At 38.9% G+C, this 23,532-nt stretch overlaps 1 protein-coding gene across 1 annotated transcript in view; it reads left to right on the top strand.

The window, feature by feature from the left end:
* Positions 1-539: 539 nt before the first annotated feature.
* PPFIA1 (PTPRF interacting protein alpha 1) overlaps positions 540-23,532 on the top strand; it is a 65,751-nt gene continuing 42,758 nt past the window's right edge. The window contains exons 1-2 of the mRNA XM_063437969.1: positions 540-594; positions 4,883-5,146. Coding sequence (XP_063294039.1) covers positions 4,883-5,146 — 264 coding nt within the window. The 5' untranslated portion in view covers positions 540-594. The remainder of the gene's footprint in view (positions 595-4,882; positions 5,147-23,532) is intronic.

The following is a 23,532-nucleotide window of genomic DNA, read 5'->3' as shown; positions in this document are numbered from 1 at the left end:
GTCCCCCCCCTCTCTCTATGTCTGTCTCTCAGTCCCCCCCTCTCTCCATGCCTGTCTCTCAGCCCCCCTCTCTCTATGTCTGTCTCTCAGTCCCCCCTCTCTCCATGCCTGTCTCTCAGTCCCCCCCTCTCTCTATGTCTGTCTCTCAGTCCCTCCATGCCAGCTCCCACACTCTCTGCTACGTCACTCCTTCGTTGCTCTGGTAACAGGTTTTCCCCGCCCCGCCTCCTGCGTGACGCAATGCATGTCGGGTGCGTCACGCTCCGAGTAGGCGCCGCGGTGCATGCCGGGAGCAGAGAAGCGGCCTGACGGAGCCCGGGATACCGGAGAGGGGATCCCTGGCCCTACACCCCCCCTCCGCCGCCCCCGGGAGAGCGGCCGCCGCCAGCAGCACACACACCCGGCGCTGCTCCTGGGATCCCCCCCCTGCCCCGGTGTGTGGCCCCCGGCATCTCCGAGTCACTGTGTGTGGCCCCCGGGGACCCCCTCCTGCTCCCCCCCCCCGGCACTCAGTGCTCGCTGTGATAGTGGGGGGGCTCCCGGGAACCGAGCTCAGTGTGACCCCCCTCCCTGCAACCCCAGCCCAGCATCAAGGTAAATCAATATCACACAGTAATAATAATAATAATCTCATATATAGACTGTAACTATCATACAATATGATTTATATAGAGACTAAATACCACACAGTAATAATAATAATAATAATCTCATATATAGACTGTCTGTGGGAGTATTATAACATAGAATTCATATATAGACCGTCTGTGGGAGTATTATAACAGAATTCATATATAGACTGTCTGTGGGAGTATTATAACATAGAATTCATATATAGACCGTCTGTGGGAGTATTATAACATAGAATCCATGTATAGACTGTCTGTGGGAGTATTATAACATAGAATTCATATATAGAGTGTCTGTGGGAGTATTATAACAGAATTCATATATAGACCGTCTGTGGGAATATTATAACATAGAATTCATATATAGACTGTCTGTCGGAGTATTATAACATAGAATTCATATATAGAGTGTCTGGGAGTATTATAACATAGAATTCATATATAGACTGTCTGTCGGAGTATTATAACATAGAATTCATATATAGACCGTCTGTGGGAATATTATAACATAGAATTCATATATAGACTGTCTGTGGGAGTATTATAACATAGAATTCATATATAGAGTGTCTGTGGGAGTATTATAACATAGAATTCATATATAGACCGTATGTGGGAGTATTATAACATAGAATCCATATATAGACCGTCTGTGGGAGTATTATAACATAGAATTCATATATAGACCGTCTGTGGGAGTATTATAACATAGAATTCATATATAGACCGTCTGTGGGAGTATTATAACAGAATTCATATATAGACTGTCTGTGGGAGTATTATAACATAGAATTCATATATAGACCGTCTGTGGGAGTATTATAACATAGAATCCATGTATAGACTGTCTGTGGGAGTATTATAACATAGAATTCATATATAGAGTGTCTGTGGGAGTATTATAACATAGAATTCATATATAGACCGTCTGTGGGAATATTATAACATAGAATTCATATATAGACTGTCTGTGGGAGTATTATAACATAGAATTCATATATAGAGTGTCTGTGGGAGTATTATAACATAGAATTCATATATAGACTGTCTGTGGGAGTATTATAACATAGAATTCATATATAGACCGTCTGTGGGAATATTATAACATAGAATTCATATATAGACTGTCTGTGGGAGTATTATAACATAGAATTCATATATAGAGTGTCTGTGGGAGTATTATAACATAGAATTCATATATAGACCGTCTGTGGGAGTATTATAACATAGAATCCATATATAGACCGTCTGTGGGAGTATTATAACATAGAATTCATATATAGACCGTCTGTGGGAGTATTATAACATAGAATTCATATATAGACCGTCTGTGGGAGTATTATAACATAGAATTCATATGTAGAGTGTCTGTGGGAGTATTATCACATAGAATCCATATATAGACTGTCTGTGGGAGTATTATAACATAGAATTCATATATAGAGTGTCTGTGGGAGTATTATAACATAGAATTCATATATAGACCGTCTGTGGGAATATTATAACATAGAATTCATATATAGACTGTCTGTGGGAGTATTATAACATAGAATTCATATATAGACCGTCTGTGGGAGTATTATAACATAGAATCCATATATAGACCGTCTGTGGGAGTATTATAACATAGAATTCATATATAGACTGTCTGTGGGAGTATTATAACATAGAATTCATATATAGACTGTCTGTGGGAGTATTATATCATAGAATTCATATATAGACTGTCTGTGGGAATATTATAACAGAATTCATATATAGACCGTCTGTGGGAGTATTATAACATAGAATCCATATATAGACCATCTGTGGGAGTATTATAACATAGAATCCATATATAGACCGTCTGTGGGAGTATTATAACATAGAATTCATATATAGACTGTCTGTGGGAGTATTATAACATAGAATTCATATATAGACCGTCTGTGGGAGTATTATCACATAGAATCCATATATAGACTGTCTGTGGGAGTATTATAACATAGAATTCGTATATAGAGTGTCTGTGGGAGTATTATAACATAGAATTCATATATAGACCGTCTGTGGGAATATTATAACATAGAATTCATATATAGACTGTCTGTGGGAGTATTATAACATAGAATCCATATATAGACCGTCTGTGGGAGTATTATAACATAGAATTCATATATAGACTTTCTGTGGGAGTATTATAACATAGAATTCATATATAGACTGTCTGTGGGAGTATTATATCATAGAATTCATATATAGACTGTCTGTGGGAATATTATAACAGAATTCATATATAGACTGTCTGTGGGAGTATTATAACATAGAATTCATATATAGACTGTCTGTGGGAGTATTATAACATAGAATTCATATGTAGAGTGTCTGTGGGAGTATTATAACATAGAATCCATATAGAGACCGTCTGTGGGAGTATTATCACATAGAATCCATATATAGACCGTCTGTGGGAGTATTATAACATAGAATTCATATATAGACCGTCTGTGGGAGTATTATAACATAGAATCCATATATAGACTGTCTGTGGGAGTATTATAACATAGAATTCATATATAGACCGTCTGTGGGAGTATTATAACATAGAATCCATATATAGACCGTCTGTGGGAGTATTATAACATAGAATTCATATATAGACTGTCTGTGGGAGTATTATATCATAGAATTCATATATAGACTGTCTGTGGGAATATTATAACAGAATTCATATATAGACCGTCTGTGGGAGTATTATAACATAGAATCCATATATAGACCGTCTGTGGGAGTATTCTAACATAGAATTCATATATAGACTGTCTGTGGGAGTATTATAACATAGAATTCATATATAGACTGTCTGTGGGAGTATTATAACATAGAATCCATATATAGACCATCTGTGGGAGTATTCTAACAGAATTCATATATAGACTGTCTGTGGGAGTATTATAACATAAAATTCATATATAGACTGTCTGTGGGAGTATTATAACATAGAATCCATATATAGACTGTCTGTGGGGTTATTATAACAGAATTCATATATAGACTGTCTGTGGGAGTATTATAACATAGAATTCATATATAGACTGTCTGTGGGAGTATTATAACATAGAATTCATATATAGACTGTCTGTGGGAGTATTATAACATAGAATCCATATATAGACCGTCTGTGGGAATATTGTAACATAGAATTCATATATAGACTGTCTGTGGGAGTATTATAACATAGAATCCATATATAGACTGTCTGTGGGGTTATTACAACATAGAATTCATATATAGACTGTCTGTGGGAGTATTATAACATAGAATTCATATATAGACTGTCTGTGGGAATATTATAACAGAATTCATATATAGACCGTCTGTGGGAGTATTATAACATAGAATCCATATATAGACCGTCTGTGGGAATATTGTAACATAGAATTCATATATAGACTGTCTGTGGGAGTATTATAACATAGAATTCATATGTAGAGTGTCTGTGGGAGTATTATAACATAGAATCCATATATAGACTGTCTGTGGGAGTATTATAACATAGAATTCATATATAGACTGTCTGTGGGAGTATTATAACATAGAATCCATATATAGAGTGTCTGCGTAGAAGTCATAGTGTATCTGTATAAATATTTAGTCACATGGTGCATATACAGACTGGATGTACAAATATTTATCCCCTTTCATCCAGTGTGACGTGTATTAGCTCTCACATTGAGTGCTATCCTAGACCCCACTATCTGCCACTTGCATACAGTTATTCCAGGTGTAAGTGTTAATGGAATCAGGGAATGGTATATGGAAAACTTTTTTTTCTTTTTTCTTCAAATGAATTAAACCTTTTAATCCTTCCTCCTATGGTCACTGACTATAACAGTTTCTCAATGCTAAAAGGAAAAATGAGACGAGATAGAAATATGCAATGTGATAAGTAGTGAAAGCTATAGATTGAGGAAGTGAACTCTGTAGAAGTGTTGATACATAATGACGATGTCTGTTCTTTTTAATCTTTTGCGCCCTTTACAAAAGGGCAAAGTATATGGACACAGTATTCATTCCTGGTGTTCACTCTAAATTCTTATAATGTATTTTGTTTCTGTGGACATGGCCTTCCCACAAGCAAGAGTTGATGCTGATGTTTAAGGTCCGTTATCAACAGCTGCATGAATGGTATACATTTTCATTATGTACCTTTTGTTGGTCCCAATAAACATGATTAGTATATAGTAACTATATGCTGCTGTTCTTTTCTTAAGATGATGTGCGAGGTGATGCCAACAATCAACGAGTCTGAAATGCCCCCTGGAGGAAACGGGGGTCATGGATCAGGCTCCCCTTTACAGACAGACTCAGATTCTCATTTTGAGCAGCTAATGGTATCTATGTTGGAGGAAAGAGACAGATTGCTGGATACTCTACGAGAAACCCAGGAAACGCTTGCATTAAGTCAAGGAAAACTGCAGGAAGTAGGCCATGAACGGGACTCTTTGCAGAGACAGCTTAACACCGCCTTACCACAGGTACCAGCCTTTTCTTTAATTTCATCAGTGTATATATTGCAGACAAATAATTTGCCAGTCGTATGGTTGTAGTATATCCACAAAGTGCTATCATATTTCATGGTGCTGTACAGTAAACAGACATGACACATCATATTGGCAATTTAATATTAGCGCAAACTTGGACAACAGGCGTTTTTCTGACATCTGGCATGTCTCCCCCACTGGGGCCAAAGTGGGATGGGCAAATGTAGAATCACCCCAGCTGCAGGGTGGGTCAGGTTGGGTTGAACTTTAAGTGCTGGTAGTAACCCATTGTAAAACTGTTAAGATTGGCATTGTAGTGGTTATGGTAATTAAAGTGTAAAATTGGCATGGGGGGTGATTGACACCTAATTGGTTATTTCTACTAAATAAGCAACATTTCTTAACATTTTCAAGAACCAAATCTTGATGAGAATAAATTTAATGTGGCTCTGTCACCTCAAAGTTACCTTTTAATTATTGTTTCCTTTTCTGTTCTTTATTTCATTTATTTCTCTTTAAAGTAGGAACTACTTTGTCAACACTTGTCAATCTCGACAAAGGGTGGAGCTCAAGACGACCTCCACTACCTTTTGTCAATATAGGGGAGCCTATATTACCTTAAGCTCCACCCCTTGTCAGGATTGTCACGTGTAGGAAAAATACAAAATGCAAAGTATTCTGTACTTGGTCTTATGTTTTAAAGATAAATAGATCAAAAATTAAGAACATATTCTGAAAGGAAGAGGAAGCGATAGCAAAAAGGTAAGTTTGAGGTGACCGCCTTGTCCTGACACATTTGCAAAGGGTGATGGTAATCTGTAAATAAAATGGGAAGCTCTTGTCGTATTGGGATTTGTATTTTATTCGAACATGTTTGCTGCTGAGAAATGATTTTTTTTTTAATCTTGATTTTTTTAAAAAAAAGTTGGTTTCTAAAATGAACTGTAGTAACTATATGCTGCTGGTCTTTTCTTAAGATGATGTGTGAGGTGATGCCAACAATCAGCGAGATTAAATGATCCCCTGGAGGAAATGGGGGTTCTATAAAATAAGTGTGTGTGTGTGTATATATATATATATATTTAATTTTTTAAATTATAATTGTGGAAGTCTTAAGGGACTCCTTCTGTTTAAGAACCTCTAACGTGTCTAAATTTGCTTCTTGGTCTGTCCCTATGTTTAATTTGTTGAAATACTTTGCAGAATATTAAGTGCTGTTGCTGCATTACAGACACCAAGCGCGATATTTGACTGCAACTTCTATTGCTACAAATGCAGCTTTGTAAAGTCCAAGTCTGGCACCATAAGGTGCTAATTATTAGTAAGGCAAGATGAATGGCTTTGATTGACAGACTGAGAGCAGACTGAAATGAGAAGTGGGGGAAGGGTGGGTAAAATTAAGGACATGTCTGAGTTGGGCCATATGTTGTAGAATTTGAAATGGTTTGATAAATATGAATGAAATGGCAGACAGGGAAGCCACCTTGAAGATCACAGATCGGATTTAATTAAATTAAGTTGTTTTACATATTTTCACTGCTTTTTGCTGAGCTAGTGTGGAGTTAAGACAAATAGAATGTTTTGCCATAGTTTTAGTGTGTTAATTGTGTTTTAAATGCAAGCTTTTTAGGGCAGGTATTCCAGGATGGAAATATTCATATATTGCATACTGTATTCTGAATTCACATGGCATAAATATGTCCAATATATTTTGTGTGTGTATATGAATGTCACTGAAAGCAGGTGTGATTAAGGAACCCTCTTTAAAAGATCTCTATGATAGGAGATGGCTGTGGAAAGCATAAAGCCCCAGGTCATACTTTTAGCTTGTGTCAGGACAATAAGGAGATGCATGCTCAATGATAGAAGCAGAGGCTGAAGTGAATGATTTCTGTCAGATCGGCTTTATTTTGTCTTCGTTCTGCTTCCCAGCTGCTGTCTTGGCTTCCAGGTTCTATGGGAAGTGTGTTATATTTCTGGGATTCAAAGCGGCAGTCACATGGAAAACAGTTTTTTTTTTTGTATATTTTTTTTTTTTTTTATTAGATGGTGTGCTGCAAAGTGTGTAGTTTGGATAAAGGTGAAGACAGGCGTTATTTTTCTTCTGTTAGTTTTCTTTATCAGCTCTTTATATTACCGATTCCTTATAACCTTAACCTGTTGTTCAGTGGTCAAAGGCCCATGCATTTTATGCATACCACCCCCCCCCCCCCCTCACCCCCCATTGTCCAAAAAAGTATCCAAACTGTATCTTTTCCATGGTTATTTAGTAACCATAACCACTGGATGAAATTTACTTTATTTTGTCTAGTGGAAGGGAGATACTAAGCTTAGTCCTAACATGCCCCATATGGCATTTTTAACTCTCAAAAACCTCTGTGCCCCACTCTACAGCCCACTGTTTTGTAATGGTTTGCTCTCTTTGTTGGTCCTGCAGTGCACAAAGTCTCCTCTATGGCTGCCTCTGACATAATGTGGATTATGATCTTGCTGGCCATTCATTGACTGAGAGAATTGGTAGAATTGAAATATGCACAGAATTGTCATTACTCTACTGGCTGATGATGGCCCAGTGACGCTGCACATATTGTTTCGCTATTAATCGCCGTACATACAGGCACCATGACCACTTCAAATCACTGATGTGGTCATGGTACCTGGAGTAACCCTTGAACTAAATTATTGTGACAATGACAAAGTGTAACATTTGGCCTTTATGGAGTTAGTTTAAAGATAGCAAATTAGAGAAACTGAGGCCTGAGAGTTAGCAATCCAAAGGCCCATGTTTGACTCCCTTCTAGGTTTTAGGTCCAACTTTTAAATGTGATAAAAATTGTAGAAATGCCCCCCTCTTTTCACATCAGGGAAACCCAAAAACTGTCCTAACCACAGTGCTAACATGTAGCTCTGTTTGGTTTGTTTAGGGTTTGAGGAAGGATTATAGCTGTTTGCACAAGTAAAGACAACAGTCAGAATTTTTCTGTCTAAAAATATCAGTTTACTTTACCAGGTAAGACACACATAGTGTTTGCTAGCTTCTAAGTTGGCCTGGGGTATTAACAGATAATTTGATAGAAATCCAATTTTAAGATAGAAGAGTATTAAAAATGCGTACGTCCTAAGGCTGCTATTGCTCGGTTTGCAGATGCATACACATACAGATATATGGTTTAAACATGTATGTGTTTTAGAGTGGATGCTCATGTGACTCTTCATCAGTAATTGTCGCTTTATACCAAATTCGGTCTTTCATATTTACTCATGTCTGCTTAATTGCTGTGCAGTGCTGCAAGATATGTTGGTGAGCCATAAACACACTTGATTTTCTGTGCTTCTCTCTTCAACTAATGTGAAAATCTGTTACTGTTAAGTAAGACTTAAAATGTTGGCACAGCTATTACCCTTTTGGTTCTGAAAGGGTTTAACTTTGTACCTAGTGTGGCACTAATAAAAGATGGAAAATTTACTCTCCAGATATAAGCAAACATAAATTATGTGAACTGTGCTTGGAAAATATTAACCCGACCAAATGTGTTAAATGGAACTAGACTTTAGTGAGGTGCGGTAGGGTAGCGATTGCTATATTTGTATAATCCGTGTTCTGTACTACACATTACAGATGTAGAGATTAAATGCCACAGACAGTAACTCGTCCATATGAATCATCGAAATGCCGAAGTTCTAAAAGTTTACATTTTATCCCTGCTGTCTGATGATCCCTTGAGCAGATGATTTGCACAGAGAGGTGGGAGTGTTAAAACAGTTGTTTTAAAGTCAGCAGTTTTCGCAAAGAACCAGTTTGAGATCTGTGATGTAACGTGGCTGTTTTTAAATGAGGAAAATGAGATTGCTGTGAGTCAAATGCTTCTGACAGTGCCCATGATTTTAATTAGAACTGATGAATTTAATTTTAAAGCTGCTCGTCAATAACTGATTAAATTCCACAGGCCCTGTGTTCGGTGTAAGCCGGGCCGTCTTGAAAGCTAATTTAGGATATTTATTTAAGTGTGTGCATTTCACTTCCTTGTTCGTCTATATTTTTTATTGGGCATTCTCTCTGTATCTCATCTGCGCAAGTTGGAGTTATTTAGACATTTAAGCTCCTGTCTCAGTAGTAAGTCTTTGTGTGTGAAACTTGGGCTCTTGGGAGCCTCCTTCATCCATTCATGCATTGTCACCAGAACCACTACAACTTAATGTAGTGGTTATCGGGCAAATACACTTTCCCAGCAGTCTCAGTAGTCTAAATGAGAAAAGGCTGCCTAATGTCTCTTATAGTGACTGACACTGAGACAGCTACTGTAGGGACTTCCTGCTAAGATTGCAGGTCTGATATTCTGTCTCTCCACGGTCTGCATGGAGACTCTGAACACTTCCAATAGAGATGTATTGACGCAATTAATCTCCATGTTCTTTTGGTGATTGGTTGCAGTAAAGTGTCATTTGCACCCCAGTGCTTTCCTATGAGAAGGCGTTTGTTTGACTGGGATATTTGAAATGATGATCCCAGTAAACAGAGGTGTGTTGGCTGCACAGATACTGTTGTGCCAGGGGAAGAAATCTAGGTAATTTGCATTTTATTTATGCTGGAATGTGGGGAGGGGGGGGGGGGGGGGGGGGGGCTGAATATGAAAATGTTACAACATAATAGCATTGGAAATAGCGGTTTGTAATTCTAGAGCTATAAAGTTCTTTTAAGATAATAAAAAATATGATAATTTGAAATTGGTGGGACAAAAAAAAAAAATACACATGCCTTCTAATATTATACATGTTTAACATGGCTCCATAGATGGCAAGCGTGAATCTTGTCCGGAATAATTACAGAGTAACAATAATACCATTGCAAACATGGGGTGAGCAAACAGCAATGTCCCATGGACAGGGATATTTGCCATGCCTGAACTCCTACACCACATTATTTACACTACTGGAATTTCCCCCTCAGAAAGCACTGCAGTTTTTTTTATTTGCCCTTTTCCTTAAACCAAGGTTAAATATTTCTATTGACTGTGAATGTGATAATAGAAAAGGAACGCATTTGCATAGCTTGATTTAAAAGGGAACTGTCCCTTTTCTCAAAAATTTACACCATCCAATACAATTTGTACGAGGTGATGCAGGGGTTCTCCAGTGAAAGCTGTCCTATTTGGCTGCTAAAGGGGAATTGGTTACTGGTTAACTTGTTTGAGTTCTAAAAATGTTGGTTTTATGAAGTGTAAAAGCTGAATCCATCAACGTCGGAACATGGGCTTTAATCTAGTGAAGGTAATTTATATCTAAGAAGAGGAATCTGGCTTGGGAATGAACATTTTTCTGAAGGAATTCCTTGATAAACTGAATCTGTATGGCGTCATGCCCTTTTCATGTTTGCCAAATCTAGTTTGCTTTCACAGGTTTATGTTCATATATTTTGATGTCACATTTAGCCAAACATAACAAGAATTCCTGGGGAGCAATCTGCACAACCTATCGTCACAAGCTAGGATGAAGATTAAGTAGATTTCCCCAAATATTCGGTTACTATGGCAACCCTAATGCATTTAAGTCTCTCTTGATAGTTTTGTGTGTATGCATTTGCCTTTAGAATTGTTACATAATGCCAGAACAATATACTCCAAGCCCAACAGAAGATCAGATACTGAAATGTACTATTACCACTTACGTTAGGTTGATTTCCATACCTTCTCCCCCTCCCCCACCAACCAGCAAATGGTCTTAGCTTCACTGATTTAATTAAAAGATGAAGAGAAACATAGTGAAGAGTTTAACTGTTTATGCTGTAGGGCTGGATAGAAAGGGGGAAAAGTATTTGTTTGTGTGTGTATAACTTTATTTTATTTTTTCATATTCATAAAATACACTATTAAAATAAAAAGTACCTTGATTAACTGTTGTTGTGCAGGAATTAAAATGAATGTATTTTGTGCTTTTTGGAAATGGCACTTGTATCAGCCAGGTGAAGTGATGGTAATTCCATCCAATAGTTTTTTTTCCCCTATAATTCCACCCATGCTTGATAGTTTGAAATAGTCAATAAATGACTGCTAGTTGTGCAAGATTGCATCGTCGCTTTGCCTTCGGTGGGGCTCCAAGAATTGATCAGAATTTGCACAATGGATCATAAGGGGCATGATGATACTCATGGCAGCATTTATTACCCCATAGTTTTTACTGTGGTTACAGCCTCACTGCCACCGTCTGGGGACTTTGCAGAATTTGCAAAGACCACTCACGATGACATCTCTGCTCGGGGTCCAGCACCGGCCAAGGGCAAGCAAACGTGAATTCTACTTGCCTGTTCCTGTCCCCGGTGGGCGCCATCTTCTACCTGCGAGATCCTTCATAGATAGAGCTAATTCCCTGCATCCGTTGGTGATGGGGGTTGGGGGATTGACACTTCTTGGCTGCGTTACCTCCACCCAGTGTCTAGCAGGTTCAGGGGAGGAAAAATACAGAGACAAAGTAGTCTATTCAGTGAAATTCCAACGCAGTCAATATGAGTATTTCATAGCAATGCTATCTTTATGAAATACAAATTTTCCGGATGAGGGGTGGGTGGGAATATACAATTGAAATTTAATGGTTCCTTTTTTTTTTTAATGACAAATTCTTCTACAAAAATTGGTAGCCACGCCAGGTTCCTTCAGTTCCTATGAAAAAAGTAATGCTGTCTACCCCTATGACCAAGGTTTGGAATTAAAGACAAAGTAAATATATCTATGCATTTGCTAGAACAATTACTTTTCAGTCACATTATATGCATGAACAACCAATCCAAAATAACAAGATTAAAAATATATTTGTGTTTAAAATTACTGTATTCACAAGACATTCACGTACACGCTCAAAGAAGACATTGTAAATGTGACCGTCATTAGCCACACACAGATGTCTGTGTAAATCTCTTTGCAGTGTGTAGACAGTGCACTGTCTCAGCAATGCAATAGCAGTGTTTTGGGGACTTGTAATTCAGTTATTTGCTTTCTGCTTCTGAACGTTGTTGGGTGAACTACTACTCTCAGAAAGCTATACTTTGCTTAGTGACATGCATAACTGTGTTATTGCTTAGAAGGGAGAAACACAAAGGGAGCCATAAAATTAAGCACCTATGTACAGTAACCAGCAAGGAGGAAGTGTTTTAGAATGGAGGAGTTGAGGTAGAGGAGGAAAGGTTAAAATGCAGAATGCTCAAAAACATTTTTTTTGCAAATCCAGTGCTTTCCCATAGGCCATTGTGCGTGCGTGGAAAAACGCTGTTATGCCAATCATGATCTCCTCATAGAGATGCATTGAATCAGTGCATTTCTATGGAGAACATTCAGCGTAGAGACAGTGCGCACTGTGCAGCACAGGACTAGGAAGTACCTCTAGTGGCTGTTTGAGTGACTGACACTAGAGGTATTACTAGCCAGCAATGTAAACACTGCTTTGTTTTTTCTAAAAAGGCTGCATTTACAGTGCTCAGCCTGCAGGGACATGCTACAGACACCATAACAACTACATGAAGCTGTAGTTATTCTGGTGACTATAGTGTCCAATTAACTTGTGTTGTCACTTTATATCTTGTAGTTTTTGTACTTAAAAAACAAACAAACAAAAAATAATAATAATTTGTTATGTCTGTTTCCTTGTGCGATTTCCAGTGGTTGTTACTGGTTTCACTAGTTAAGTTTTATGCAATATGACACCATGTATTTTAATGCATCATTGTCTCTCCGGATGCCCCCGAGTGCCACTAACAGCTGTTGTGCTGTGACAGTCTTTTGTAGCTTGGGCTGACTTCTGATACAGGTGGAACTACTGCTACGTTTAAAATAGTTTGTGTATATTTTCCAAAATACCCTCTGTACTACACAAACAAGGTAGTAGGTTCTGGTAAATAGTAATTAGAAAGTAAATCATGTTTTTGGTGTGTTTATGTGAGTTGAAAGAAATCACACCCAAATAACAGGGCGGTTCTAACCCTTATTACCTGTTTAATAGATGGCTGCTTAGGGCAATTTCTAAAAATAGAAATTATATTTATTAAATCTGAACTTCTCTAGTAACCAGTGTTGGTAATTGCAGGGTAATGAAGATATACATGCGACTGTATAGACAAAGTACGGACTGCTTTGTCTCATGTAAGTGCCAATCTTTGACCAAGATTTGCAGGGACCCTCCTGATATTTCCTATCAACTTGTCTTGCAGGATATTTCATAGACCCCGTTTGTACTCACACACATGTGTGTATTTTGGTGGATCCTGGCAGGTTATTATTTTTACCCCACCTAAATCAAGCCGCTGATTAGAAAGCAGGGGAAGCTTGAAATAGTGGATCCACCGCAACATGGCCAAGTACGGAAAATAAAGCAATCAAGGAAGTGCGACTAGATGTTAAATGTGCACAAAAAGTGCTACATACAAATTATTTAAAGGACCAAAAGGAAACAAACGCTTTGAATTTTCCCCTTGTCAATGCCAATTGTTAGCATTGACAAACTGTATGTAGCACTTTTTGTGAACGTTTAGCATCTAGTTGCGCTTTCCTGATTACTTTATCCTCTGTAATTGGATTTGACCCTGCTTTGAGAACTTTAGACTTATCAAGTTTTAATTTTGATTATTGGCTACTGCACTAACCCCTCCTCTTTCCCTATGTGACCACATCAACATTAACACTACTATTGACCATTATAAAGTTTGGAGTGTCTTTTTAAATATTCTGTTCCTGTTGCATAGCACCGACCCTGGATGTGCAGTAGCTATTACTCACCCTTTGCATCTTATCTTGCCTTTGTTGGCGTGAGAGCAGAACTCTGTATATCCATTCTGCTCAAGGGACAAGTCTTAATAATAATTAATAATATCTATCGTTTCTGTGGCTTTCTGGTAGAATACGTTCATTGACTCTAGCTGGGCGAGACATTTTAGTTGAGAGATGTGGCGTTTGAGATGGAAACGTTAAAGACTGCATTCCTCCCACCGAAATCTGTATTTTGGAGATAACGTTTTAAATGGAAAAGAAAAAAAACTAAACAAAAAAGTGACCACTCTCCTACTTTCCATCCTTTGCTGTGAATCTTGTGTATTGCCTTGGAGGCCACCACATCCATTCGTTACAGTGGGAGAGCTGCACACATCCTGCTGGATATGTAGTTCAACAGTCACACGTGTCTTCGTACATGGAAAGAAATGAGTAAAACTACTCATCGAGCAAATAAAAGCCACAACGCGGCTCCTATTGGCTGACGGAGTAGCTTACTTTAAATACGCTATTTGTAATGTACCACTGACCTGAAAGACATACATAAACTTCACCACTGCTACTTGATAAAGTTTATGTATGTCTTTCAAATCAAGTTCAAATTATTCCAATTACTGCTTATTTGAGTAATAATACTCTAATTTGCACCATGCAAAACAGAACTTTGCTTTCTCTTGCTGTGAGAATATTCGAATTGTAGTTTCTTTGGCTTACAATGTGGACAGATAATGAATTTTGTCCAATGTCCCATGGATTAAATCTCCTACACAGTATTGTTTGAGTGATCTTACAATCGGCCCTTTGTCTTTGTACTTTGGAGGTGAAATTAGTTATGTGCTAATTTTAGTGCCAGAAAGCACTGACATCACTTTGTCTTCACTGTAATGGTTGTCCTGATTTGTTTTCCATCTAACATTATGTATGTGATGAGGCACACAAAGCTGCATCAAAAAAAAAAGGCTAGTCCTGTTTATATCATCAAGAGTAGCATTTTCTGCTTAACAGATGGTCACCTGCTTGGTTTACGTCCAATGCATAGAACAAGTACACATGACATGTCATTTTGTATCCCGTGCAATTATTTATGCTCACAATGTTATTAAATATCTCTGGTCGTACATTTATTAACCGCATACTGTGTAATTATACGACATACTAGCTGCTGCTTAGCATTGCAGCTTTTGTGGATTGCGTTTGCTGTGGTATTTAGTTAACAGCTTATACTTTGAGATTTACTTCATAATTAATCTCTTGAATTATTATTTTTTTTATTGTCAATCTATTTTTATTAAGGTAAGCATAAATACGATATTACTTGCAGGAAAGGATGCAACACACAGTGTACTGAAATGGCATTGTAGATTAGAAACAATCAGCAATAATTTGTGAAATAAAAGTAACGGGCAAGAACAGGCTAGACTAACATATCTTAACTGAGATTATATGCTATACTCTTGTAGATAAAGCAAGACATGTACAGTATAAGAGAGCAAGCTAATACTACAGGATTATGATACTATAGTTGTTAGATCACTGGTTATGTAATATGAATAAAGAATGCCAATAACAGAAGATATAAGAATCAAGCATGAATCACTGCTTTGATGACCAAGATGGTGTTTTCGCCACAGAGAGAAGTAGCCAGGTTGAGTCACCCAATGTCGCTGACTAGCCATAAACGAACGTTCTGCTCTACTGATATGATAATGCTTGTGTACCAATGAAGGCCAGTCAGGGGCAGAACTGCATCTTATAAATGCTTATTAAGGCAGTCTAGCATGAGTGATAGGCTAATAGGCAGCCAATGCCCTAGTTGGGCATGCATCTACTATCTGAGCACAGTCCATGTAGGTGAGAAGTGTTGCAAGACCAAGGTGGAGTACCCTCCATGCCCCAGACCTGATCCAGAACCTGCACTCCAGCCCCATGAGCTCGGGAGCTCTGTGAGGAAAAGTTCTCATCTGGGAAAATTCAGAAGGTTCATTCAGGCTTGAGGAACTGTCGAGTACTTCTGCTTGTGCGGCCATTGCATTGGGGCCCAACCTTGGTCAGTTGTAGGCCCGGGTAGGCTTGAAGTTGACTTAAGCCTCTCAGGCCTCACTCTAAGATGCCTCCCTTCCTCAGACTGCATAGGAGTAGTGCCAGGTGCCGCTTGTTTCACAATTTCCCCCAAGGTAGCCAAGAAGTGGTTGAAAACAGCATCCAGTTGGTTTGATCTATGGTGCTGGAGCAGTGGTTTGGGAGATCGGCATGGCTGTGTGTCAGCATAGCATTGGTCTCCGCCATCTTATGTATCCTTGCCAATTGTTGTATAGTGTCTTGCTAGTCGTCCACTGCATGGGGGACCTTGATTTGCATCCCAGTGGGGACTAGGATAACCACTACCAGTCCAGAGGGTGGGGGACAGCGGAGGCTGCCTCTCCAGTCAGACGTCAGCGCTAGGCACCAGAGAACTCCTTGACTGTTGAGGAAGGGCACGATGCCCCCTCGCTCTAGGATGCAGCATTGAGCTCAGGAGAGAGGTAAGTCTGTTTTGGACTACAAATGTGAGCACTGTGTGCCGATAAAACTCAAATGTTTCAAGAGCTCAGAGAGGAGCTCGTCCTAGGTGTGACCGGACACCATGAAGCTCAGGTCCCCGTCCCTCAAATCTCTGAAAATGTTAAATTAAAAGGGGCAATTGCATGAGCCACCGCCTTTTCTTATTTTACTTTTTTGTTTGTTTACTTTTTTGGGTTTTATTTTTTCTTGCCAGTTTTACAATTGATGACCTGGCAGTCTGATATAAACTTTTTTTTCCTGAAAGAGCTGACAAATATTTTATCGGCTTCAAAAGTCTGACAAATGTATTTATCGCCTAACATGGCTTTCATAGCAACCAGGAAGAGGAACATCGGAAGACTTGTATATAAATGACCTAACATGGCTTTGTACTGTTTTGTAGCATGATCTGGCATTTTTTATGTATCCTCTTTTAATGTTTTGTATAAAATAAGGGCCTATTTAAAATTACGACTTTCAAGGAAAATCCCTATATGAATCAGTTTGTTGGTGCTCCCTGCCACAGAACTTGTTTGGGAGGATCAGACAACAGTCGGGGTTGAAGAAAATTTTATATAGTGAGATTTGGATTGTTGTAAAAGAAGAAAGTAAGATAATATAATCCCTTGCAAACTATAGTAACTTCAGTGCACTTTATTTATTTATTTTTTTAACTTGCGAACTGTATAATTTTCAATAGCCACAACTTTATTGCTTAAACTTGTGTTTGGGTGTTTCTCTTTTTATCCTCTCTGGTATCTTGAATAGCCAGAGGAGTTTGCACTTTGATTTCAGTCCACGGTGCATCTGTACTATCGCTTTTATCGCAAGTGCCTTTGCAGTTTTGTTTATTTATTTAAATTTCATTTTAATAGATTACAGCAGGGTCTTTGTCCCTTTCTTCTGTGCTGAACAGTGGTTGTATTTGCCAGTTTGGAGAGGAAATATGCTGCCTTACATGCAATAAGAGTTAAACCAGTTTTTAGAGAAACATTTCTGTAGCTGTTGGTCTCCTGCCCAGATCTGTGTTTTTTCTGTAGCGTGCATTGATTATGCAGTAGCGAGATGAATTAGTCAGATTTCTTGAACATTTTACTCTTACATGCTATTATTGGTGTACTGCTATTGGGGAATCTTTTCCTGACACCTCCTAACTACGTTCTGATGCTGACCATCTGACTTTGTGGCTGCCGTTTACCCATGTTCTGTTGACTATTTCTAGCAAAAAATCATCTCAAGCCGGTTCCGCAAACATGACCCTGAATTCCAGGTGTTCTGATGGTCTGCAGTCACCAGGTCTCCGTCTCGTAGCATACCTTTGTGATGTGATGGGAAATTCAACATTTAGACCAGCAAAGCCGACTAGGCAAAAGGCATCAGTTCAGTTCGTGTGTATACACACATACCCCAATGTGTTTTTTAGTCTCGTACCCTGAAAAACGACTAAAATGCTCCCATATGTTCCTAGAATTTCATTTTTCATTTGTTATGGAGTGAGAACCGAAATGTGAAATACATTACTGAATCCGCTTTGAAATTCTGGAGACATATTTATTTATCCAGTTTGAAACAGACTGTAACGCTTGCTCCTTTTTTTTTTTTCTTTCTATTTAATTTTTTTACTTGCTCTCCCCTCCCACCCCCTGTCTGTAGCGTAGTTTGCAAATGTGCAAAACCCAAATAAATTACATTAAATCAGCTGAGAAACAGCATCTGGCTCTTCTGAATGAAATCACCTCACTTAACCCAGACACACAAATTGTTGGGTTACATGAGGGGAGATTCAGAAATCCACTGCTATAGTAATATTGGGGAATTGAAGTCTGTTCGTAGATCAGGCTTCACCAACTAAAACTGGTATTTCGGCGGCACGCAGGCTTGCGCTCTGCATTTTCTTGGCCAGTAACGCGTCTTCTCTCTATTGCTTGGCTGTTTGAAGCATCGAAAAGGAAATGTTGAAGTATTCTGACGTGATTTGCAGCAGCTGGCATAGTTTATGCATGCCTATTTTATTAATAGCACATCTACAAGCAGTGTTCATTTTAAAATCTGTAGTTTCTATTTTATTTATTTTGGCTCTCTCAGTTCTTTCTTTCATTCTGTGACCTGCCAACTCCTGTTGATCAATATTCCCCAGGATTGGCTGGATAAGAAAACTGGGAATTGTAATCAATAGGCGATGTAGAGCCAAGGCCGGGGAACCTTCCTGAAAGTCTAACTGCCTATAATGTGAAATTAGTGAAATTGGGACTCTGTTGTTGTTTCTGGGTTTTATGGCACATGGCGTAAACTTTATTAGCTGTTTACAAAGAACATGGAGATGTTAATGAGTAACGAACATTCATCTGCTCAAACTTATCTGGAAAAACTAATAAAAACAAAATGGCGGAGTTATTGTAAAGACCGGTGTACTGTGGACTTATTGTGTTTAATCTTTCTTCTTTATTCAGACCCAGTTATAAATGGGAGTGCCATTTTGGCATGGTGTATGCAGTGAAGAAGTTATAAACACAGCTAGTAAGATTAATCAAATCTATCATCCCTGTTTTTGTGTGTGTGTGTATTGCTGTTTTCTAATTGTGGTCTGTGGATGCTGTAACTGCTCTGAGGGACTGTGTGTGTTATTGTGTATGTGCCTGAGCAATATGTGGTGGTGTGCTATGTGTGTATGCATGCATTGGTGATTATTTTTGTGTGTGGCTCTATGCCGTATTGTGTGTGGTGTTGTGTATATGTGTTGAGGGCTGCTTGTGGACTGGAAGTTGTATAGTTTTGCTGTGTAGGTGTTAGTGCGTGGTGTTTGGGGAATATATGCCTCTCACACGATCCCATACATAGACACTTAGACACACTCAGGTGCGCATTCCAAACATGTACACACAATGACACCAATACACACTGCCAGACACCTATGCAATCCAATATAGACTACCAGACACACACACACACACACACATACATTACCCTGCCCAAAGGACAAGGCCAGGTATACACACTGCTAGATACACACATGATGCTACACACATACTTCACACACTATGGCCACACATTCACACGGATGTTATTTAAGTCACCCCCTTTTTGACTTAATATTGAGCAGCGTTAGTGTGGCTTCTCTTGAAACTGGGCTGACCAGAGATTGTGCTGCTGCTGTTGTCCCTGGCAGATCTTTTACAAGTAATGGGAGGCCAGCAATGTTCTTCACTGTCCACAGCAATTACTGCTAGTGTTGGCCTCTCAGTCAGTACTAGCAGAATTTCAATGCAGAATCGAGCAAGCTGGGGAGGAGGAAGGTGGCAACTGGCCATTGGACTGCTGAAACCCCTTTTAAGGCTGGCTCTGGGTGAGATCGGCCTGTTTGGGTCTGGCCGCCTGCATTGACATGGAAAGACACCTCACGTGCCATAGAGTGCTGACCCCGGTTATATATGTTTTGTCTCTTAGAAGGATTTGTACAGAACTGAAGTATTTCCTTGGCTCAGAATTCTCCAATACTCTGATATTTTCTTACATTGATTGGCAAAAGCTCTGTATACAGTTTGGCGTCGGCTGCAGTGCTGATACTGTTTTCCATCAATGTAAGACCAAGTGTGCAAGGTCTTTTACCCCTGACTGTTGTTGGAATGTCCTTTGCCAAATACAAGATTGTAATCCTACCGGTAGATCCTCCAGAAACGTTAGGAGAAAGACAGATTGTCATTCCTTTTCTGTGTTTACAGTTTGTTTAAGGAGGGGGAAGACCCACTTAGGGACCTTGTTGCCTAAGTCTTTCCCATGCTAAGCTTTTCTATAGCCTGAGAACCCCTCTCCCCAGCCATTATGCTGTTACATTAAGCACCTGACATCACCTTCACAAGATTGTAAATCAAGCAAACGGGGACCTTTATTCCTGCATCTTTGTATTCTTAAAATTGTAATGTTTTGAATATATTGCATTTACTTTTCTATACTGTCATAGGTTTCTTCAATTTAAACGTATTACGTTGTTTTAAAGTTATGTCACAACAGTACCATTTAACTTAGAGCGGCATTGCTGTCCAAACCATAAGTAGTTGCACAGCACTGACTTATGTCTTGTGAAACATAGAGTTTATACATAAAGCTTAGTAGTTTTTGAATGTAAGAGTTATTCAGCAGAAACCTTGCTGCAAATACTGTACACGGTTGCAGTGATGTGATCTCAGTGTGTAATAATTAACCAGCTACAGTTGGTAAGGAATGTACAGCAAGAGTTGAAAGGTGAAGCTGCTTATCTGTCGATTACATTCATCAAAACGGCATTATTACTGTGCACACACAGCCCTGATTTTTCCAAGGGTTATGAATCTATTCAGATTTTAGAGGGGAAGTAAAAGTACCATAACCACTATAACGGCATGTTATAATTGTTGTGGTGCCAGCATGACTCTCTGGTTTATGGTCAGGCTGCTTTTGTACATTGACTGTAAGATTGGGTGCCAGGTACAGGGTCCAGATGCTATATTATATTACCAACGCAGAGGTTTTACTTCCAAATTAATCTTAATTTTGTCCATGCTTTTGATGGCTGTGATAGGCTGAGCCTGTCAGCTGACCCGCTCAGCAAATCAGTTCCTTGTTAATACAGACAAACTTCCAGATTTGAAAAAAGTAAGCAACCCAGGAACCCAGTTTGACCCAGGAACAGGGAATGTGACCTACAGTACACGTTGTGCTTATAGTGTTTTAGACTGCCCACCGTAAACATTTATTAGAATTTATTGGATTGGGTTAAAAACAGCATGCCTTTCTTTTAAGTCATTGTATTCTGTAAAAAGCCCCTGCCTTGCTTTCTTGGAAAATGTAGCCCTAATTTTAATATTCCTCTAATTAGAAATGTAATAAAATTATTAGAACGCCAATTTTAGTTCGTCCGTTTAGTTGAAACAAAGTATGTTTCGCACCATGCAGAGAGCAGCAAAATATTTTGGCACTTTGTGAATAAACTAATAATAATCAGATGTTAATAGCTGTTTTGGGAGACAGACGTATTTAGGACTGGCTTGTTATACTGTAAGAGTTTGGCCTTGCCATTGCCAAAGGCTCATTCTTTTTCCAGAGTTAAGATTCATACCTTTAGGCAACATGTAGGATTTCCAAATCTGTGGTGGTTAGGAAATTGGTCTGTAGTAGGTGTTGATTCTTAGCCGTGGTCTGTCTGAGCTCCAAGTGTTCCTAAATTGCAGTTAGGGTTAAGAAATGTCTCTAAAAGGGTCTGCTTCTCAATGTTGGCCTATCTGAGATACTTTGCTGGGTAACCTGTAACTGTACATGTTCAGCTGCATTGGGGAGCTTAGGTAACCATCAATATGGTGATGATAACTTGAACACACAGCCTCTGGCACCAAAGCCCAGTTAGAGGCCAAAATGAACACTTCTAGGTTTGTCAAGCCTTGATAATTCTATACGTGCATTTTGAAATGAGTATAATGCATTTCAATGTCTGGATCCACAATGTATCTTAACCTGGAGCATCATAACATGTTGGGATGATAATAAAACAGGGAATTGTTCACAACAGTGTCAACTCAGGTTTGTTTGTTTTTTTAGAGAATATATCTATGGAGTTGTTTTATTTTAATTTTTTATTTTTGGGGGGGGGGGGAGGCGGAGGGGGCATTGTCTTCTAGTGATCATCTGCTCAACAGTGTCAGTCCCCAGATGTTTCTTTTAACATGTATAAAACGGTACCTAGGCAAAGATTAACTCTCCTTTTTATATTCATGGCATGGTGTCAAAAGATCAGAGAGTTGATGATTTGGTACCCGAACATGTCATCAAAGTCTGTAACCTGGAAGTTACAGACCCACAAACCTGGCACCTAGTGAGATGTTTATTTGCAAGGTATTAAGGGGTTGGGGTGTACTCTTCAAACAACTGTATCAATAGTAGGAATCAGCATTGTTTAAAGTCTCCTCAAACTTACCTTTCTCCAATTGTTTCCTCTCCTCTTCCTCTTTCAGAATCTGTTCTTAATTTCTGATCGATTTCTCTTTAAAGGGACACTATGGTCACCAGAACAACTACAGCTTAGTGCAGTAGTTCTGGTGTCTACTGCCTGTCTATGCAGGCCTTTCAATGTAAACACTGCCTTAAAAGTGACTGCCAGTCACTCAAGTTTGATGATTTTAGCCAAGGGTGTGGAGCCCGTTGCGACTGGACACACATGGCGCTTGAAAAAGGTGAGTAAAACACCTTTTTAAAGGGATACTATAAGTGCCAGGAACACAAAACTATTTTCTTGGCACTATAGGGTTAAAAACACTTTGTTTACTTACATTATCCCGGTGCCGTCTCCTCTGTCCCATGACGAGCGGGCGCTAGTAGCAGCAAATGCTGAACATGCATTAAACCTCCCCATAGGAAATCAATGAATAAATGCTTTCCTATGAGGAACAAATCTGACGCTGGATGTCATCATGCAGAGTGTGAGGATGTCCAGAGTCAGATACCGGACCACAGGTCTGTTTGACTGCAGGAAGCACCTCCAGTGGCTGTGTGGTAGACAGCCACTAACGGCAGACTTAGTGCTGTAATGTTTAACATTGCAGCACTCAGTGCAATAGGGACAGTGCACCCAGAACGCTGAGGTGGTTTGGGTGCCTATAGTGTCCCTTTAATAGTGGCACTTTTAGAACTATAATGTTCATTTGAAACACAAGACAAAGTAGGGATTACTTTGTTTTATGCATTTTTCCTAAGCTAGGCAAACTCCTCTTCCTTTCCCAAGGTAACAAAGGGGTAAAGATTGCCAAGTGTAGGAAAAATTCAGAAGACAAAGCAGTGCTTATTTTGTCTTATGTTTTAAAGAATAATAGATCAGAAATATAGAAAAGAAGAACAGATCCTGAAAGAAAAGAGGAAACAATGGGATCAAGTTAAGTTTGAGGTGACAGAGCCGCTTTAAGGAAGGACATTGTGTCAGAATAACATTATTGCTATCTAGGAAGGTTTAAATACAAATCTAGATGTTTATGGAATATGTTTACATTTGGAGAGGATAAAAAGGGAGGGTCACAGGGCTTGGGCCCTGGGCCAAGTTTTCCAAATGTGCCTTGCATAGGTTATGGT

The sequence above is a fragment of the Pelobates fuscus genome, chromosome 12 (assembly GCF_036172605.1).
Source record: "Pelobates fuscus isolate aPelFus1 chromosome 12, aPelFus1.pri, whole genome shotgun sequence".
Classification (NCBI taxonomy): Eukaryota; Metazoa; Chordata; class Amphibia; order Anura; family Pelobatidae; genus Pelobates; species Pelobates fuscus.
The sequence above is the reverse complement of the archived record's forward strand: the minus strand, read 5'-3'. Positions and strand labels throughout refer to the sequence as shown.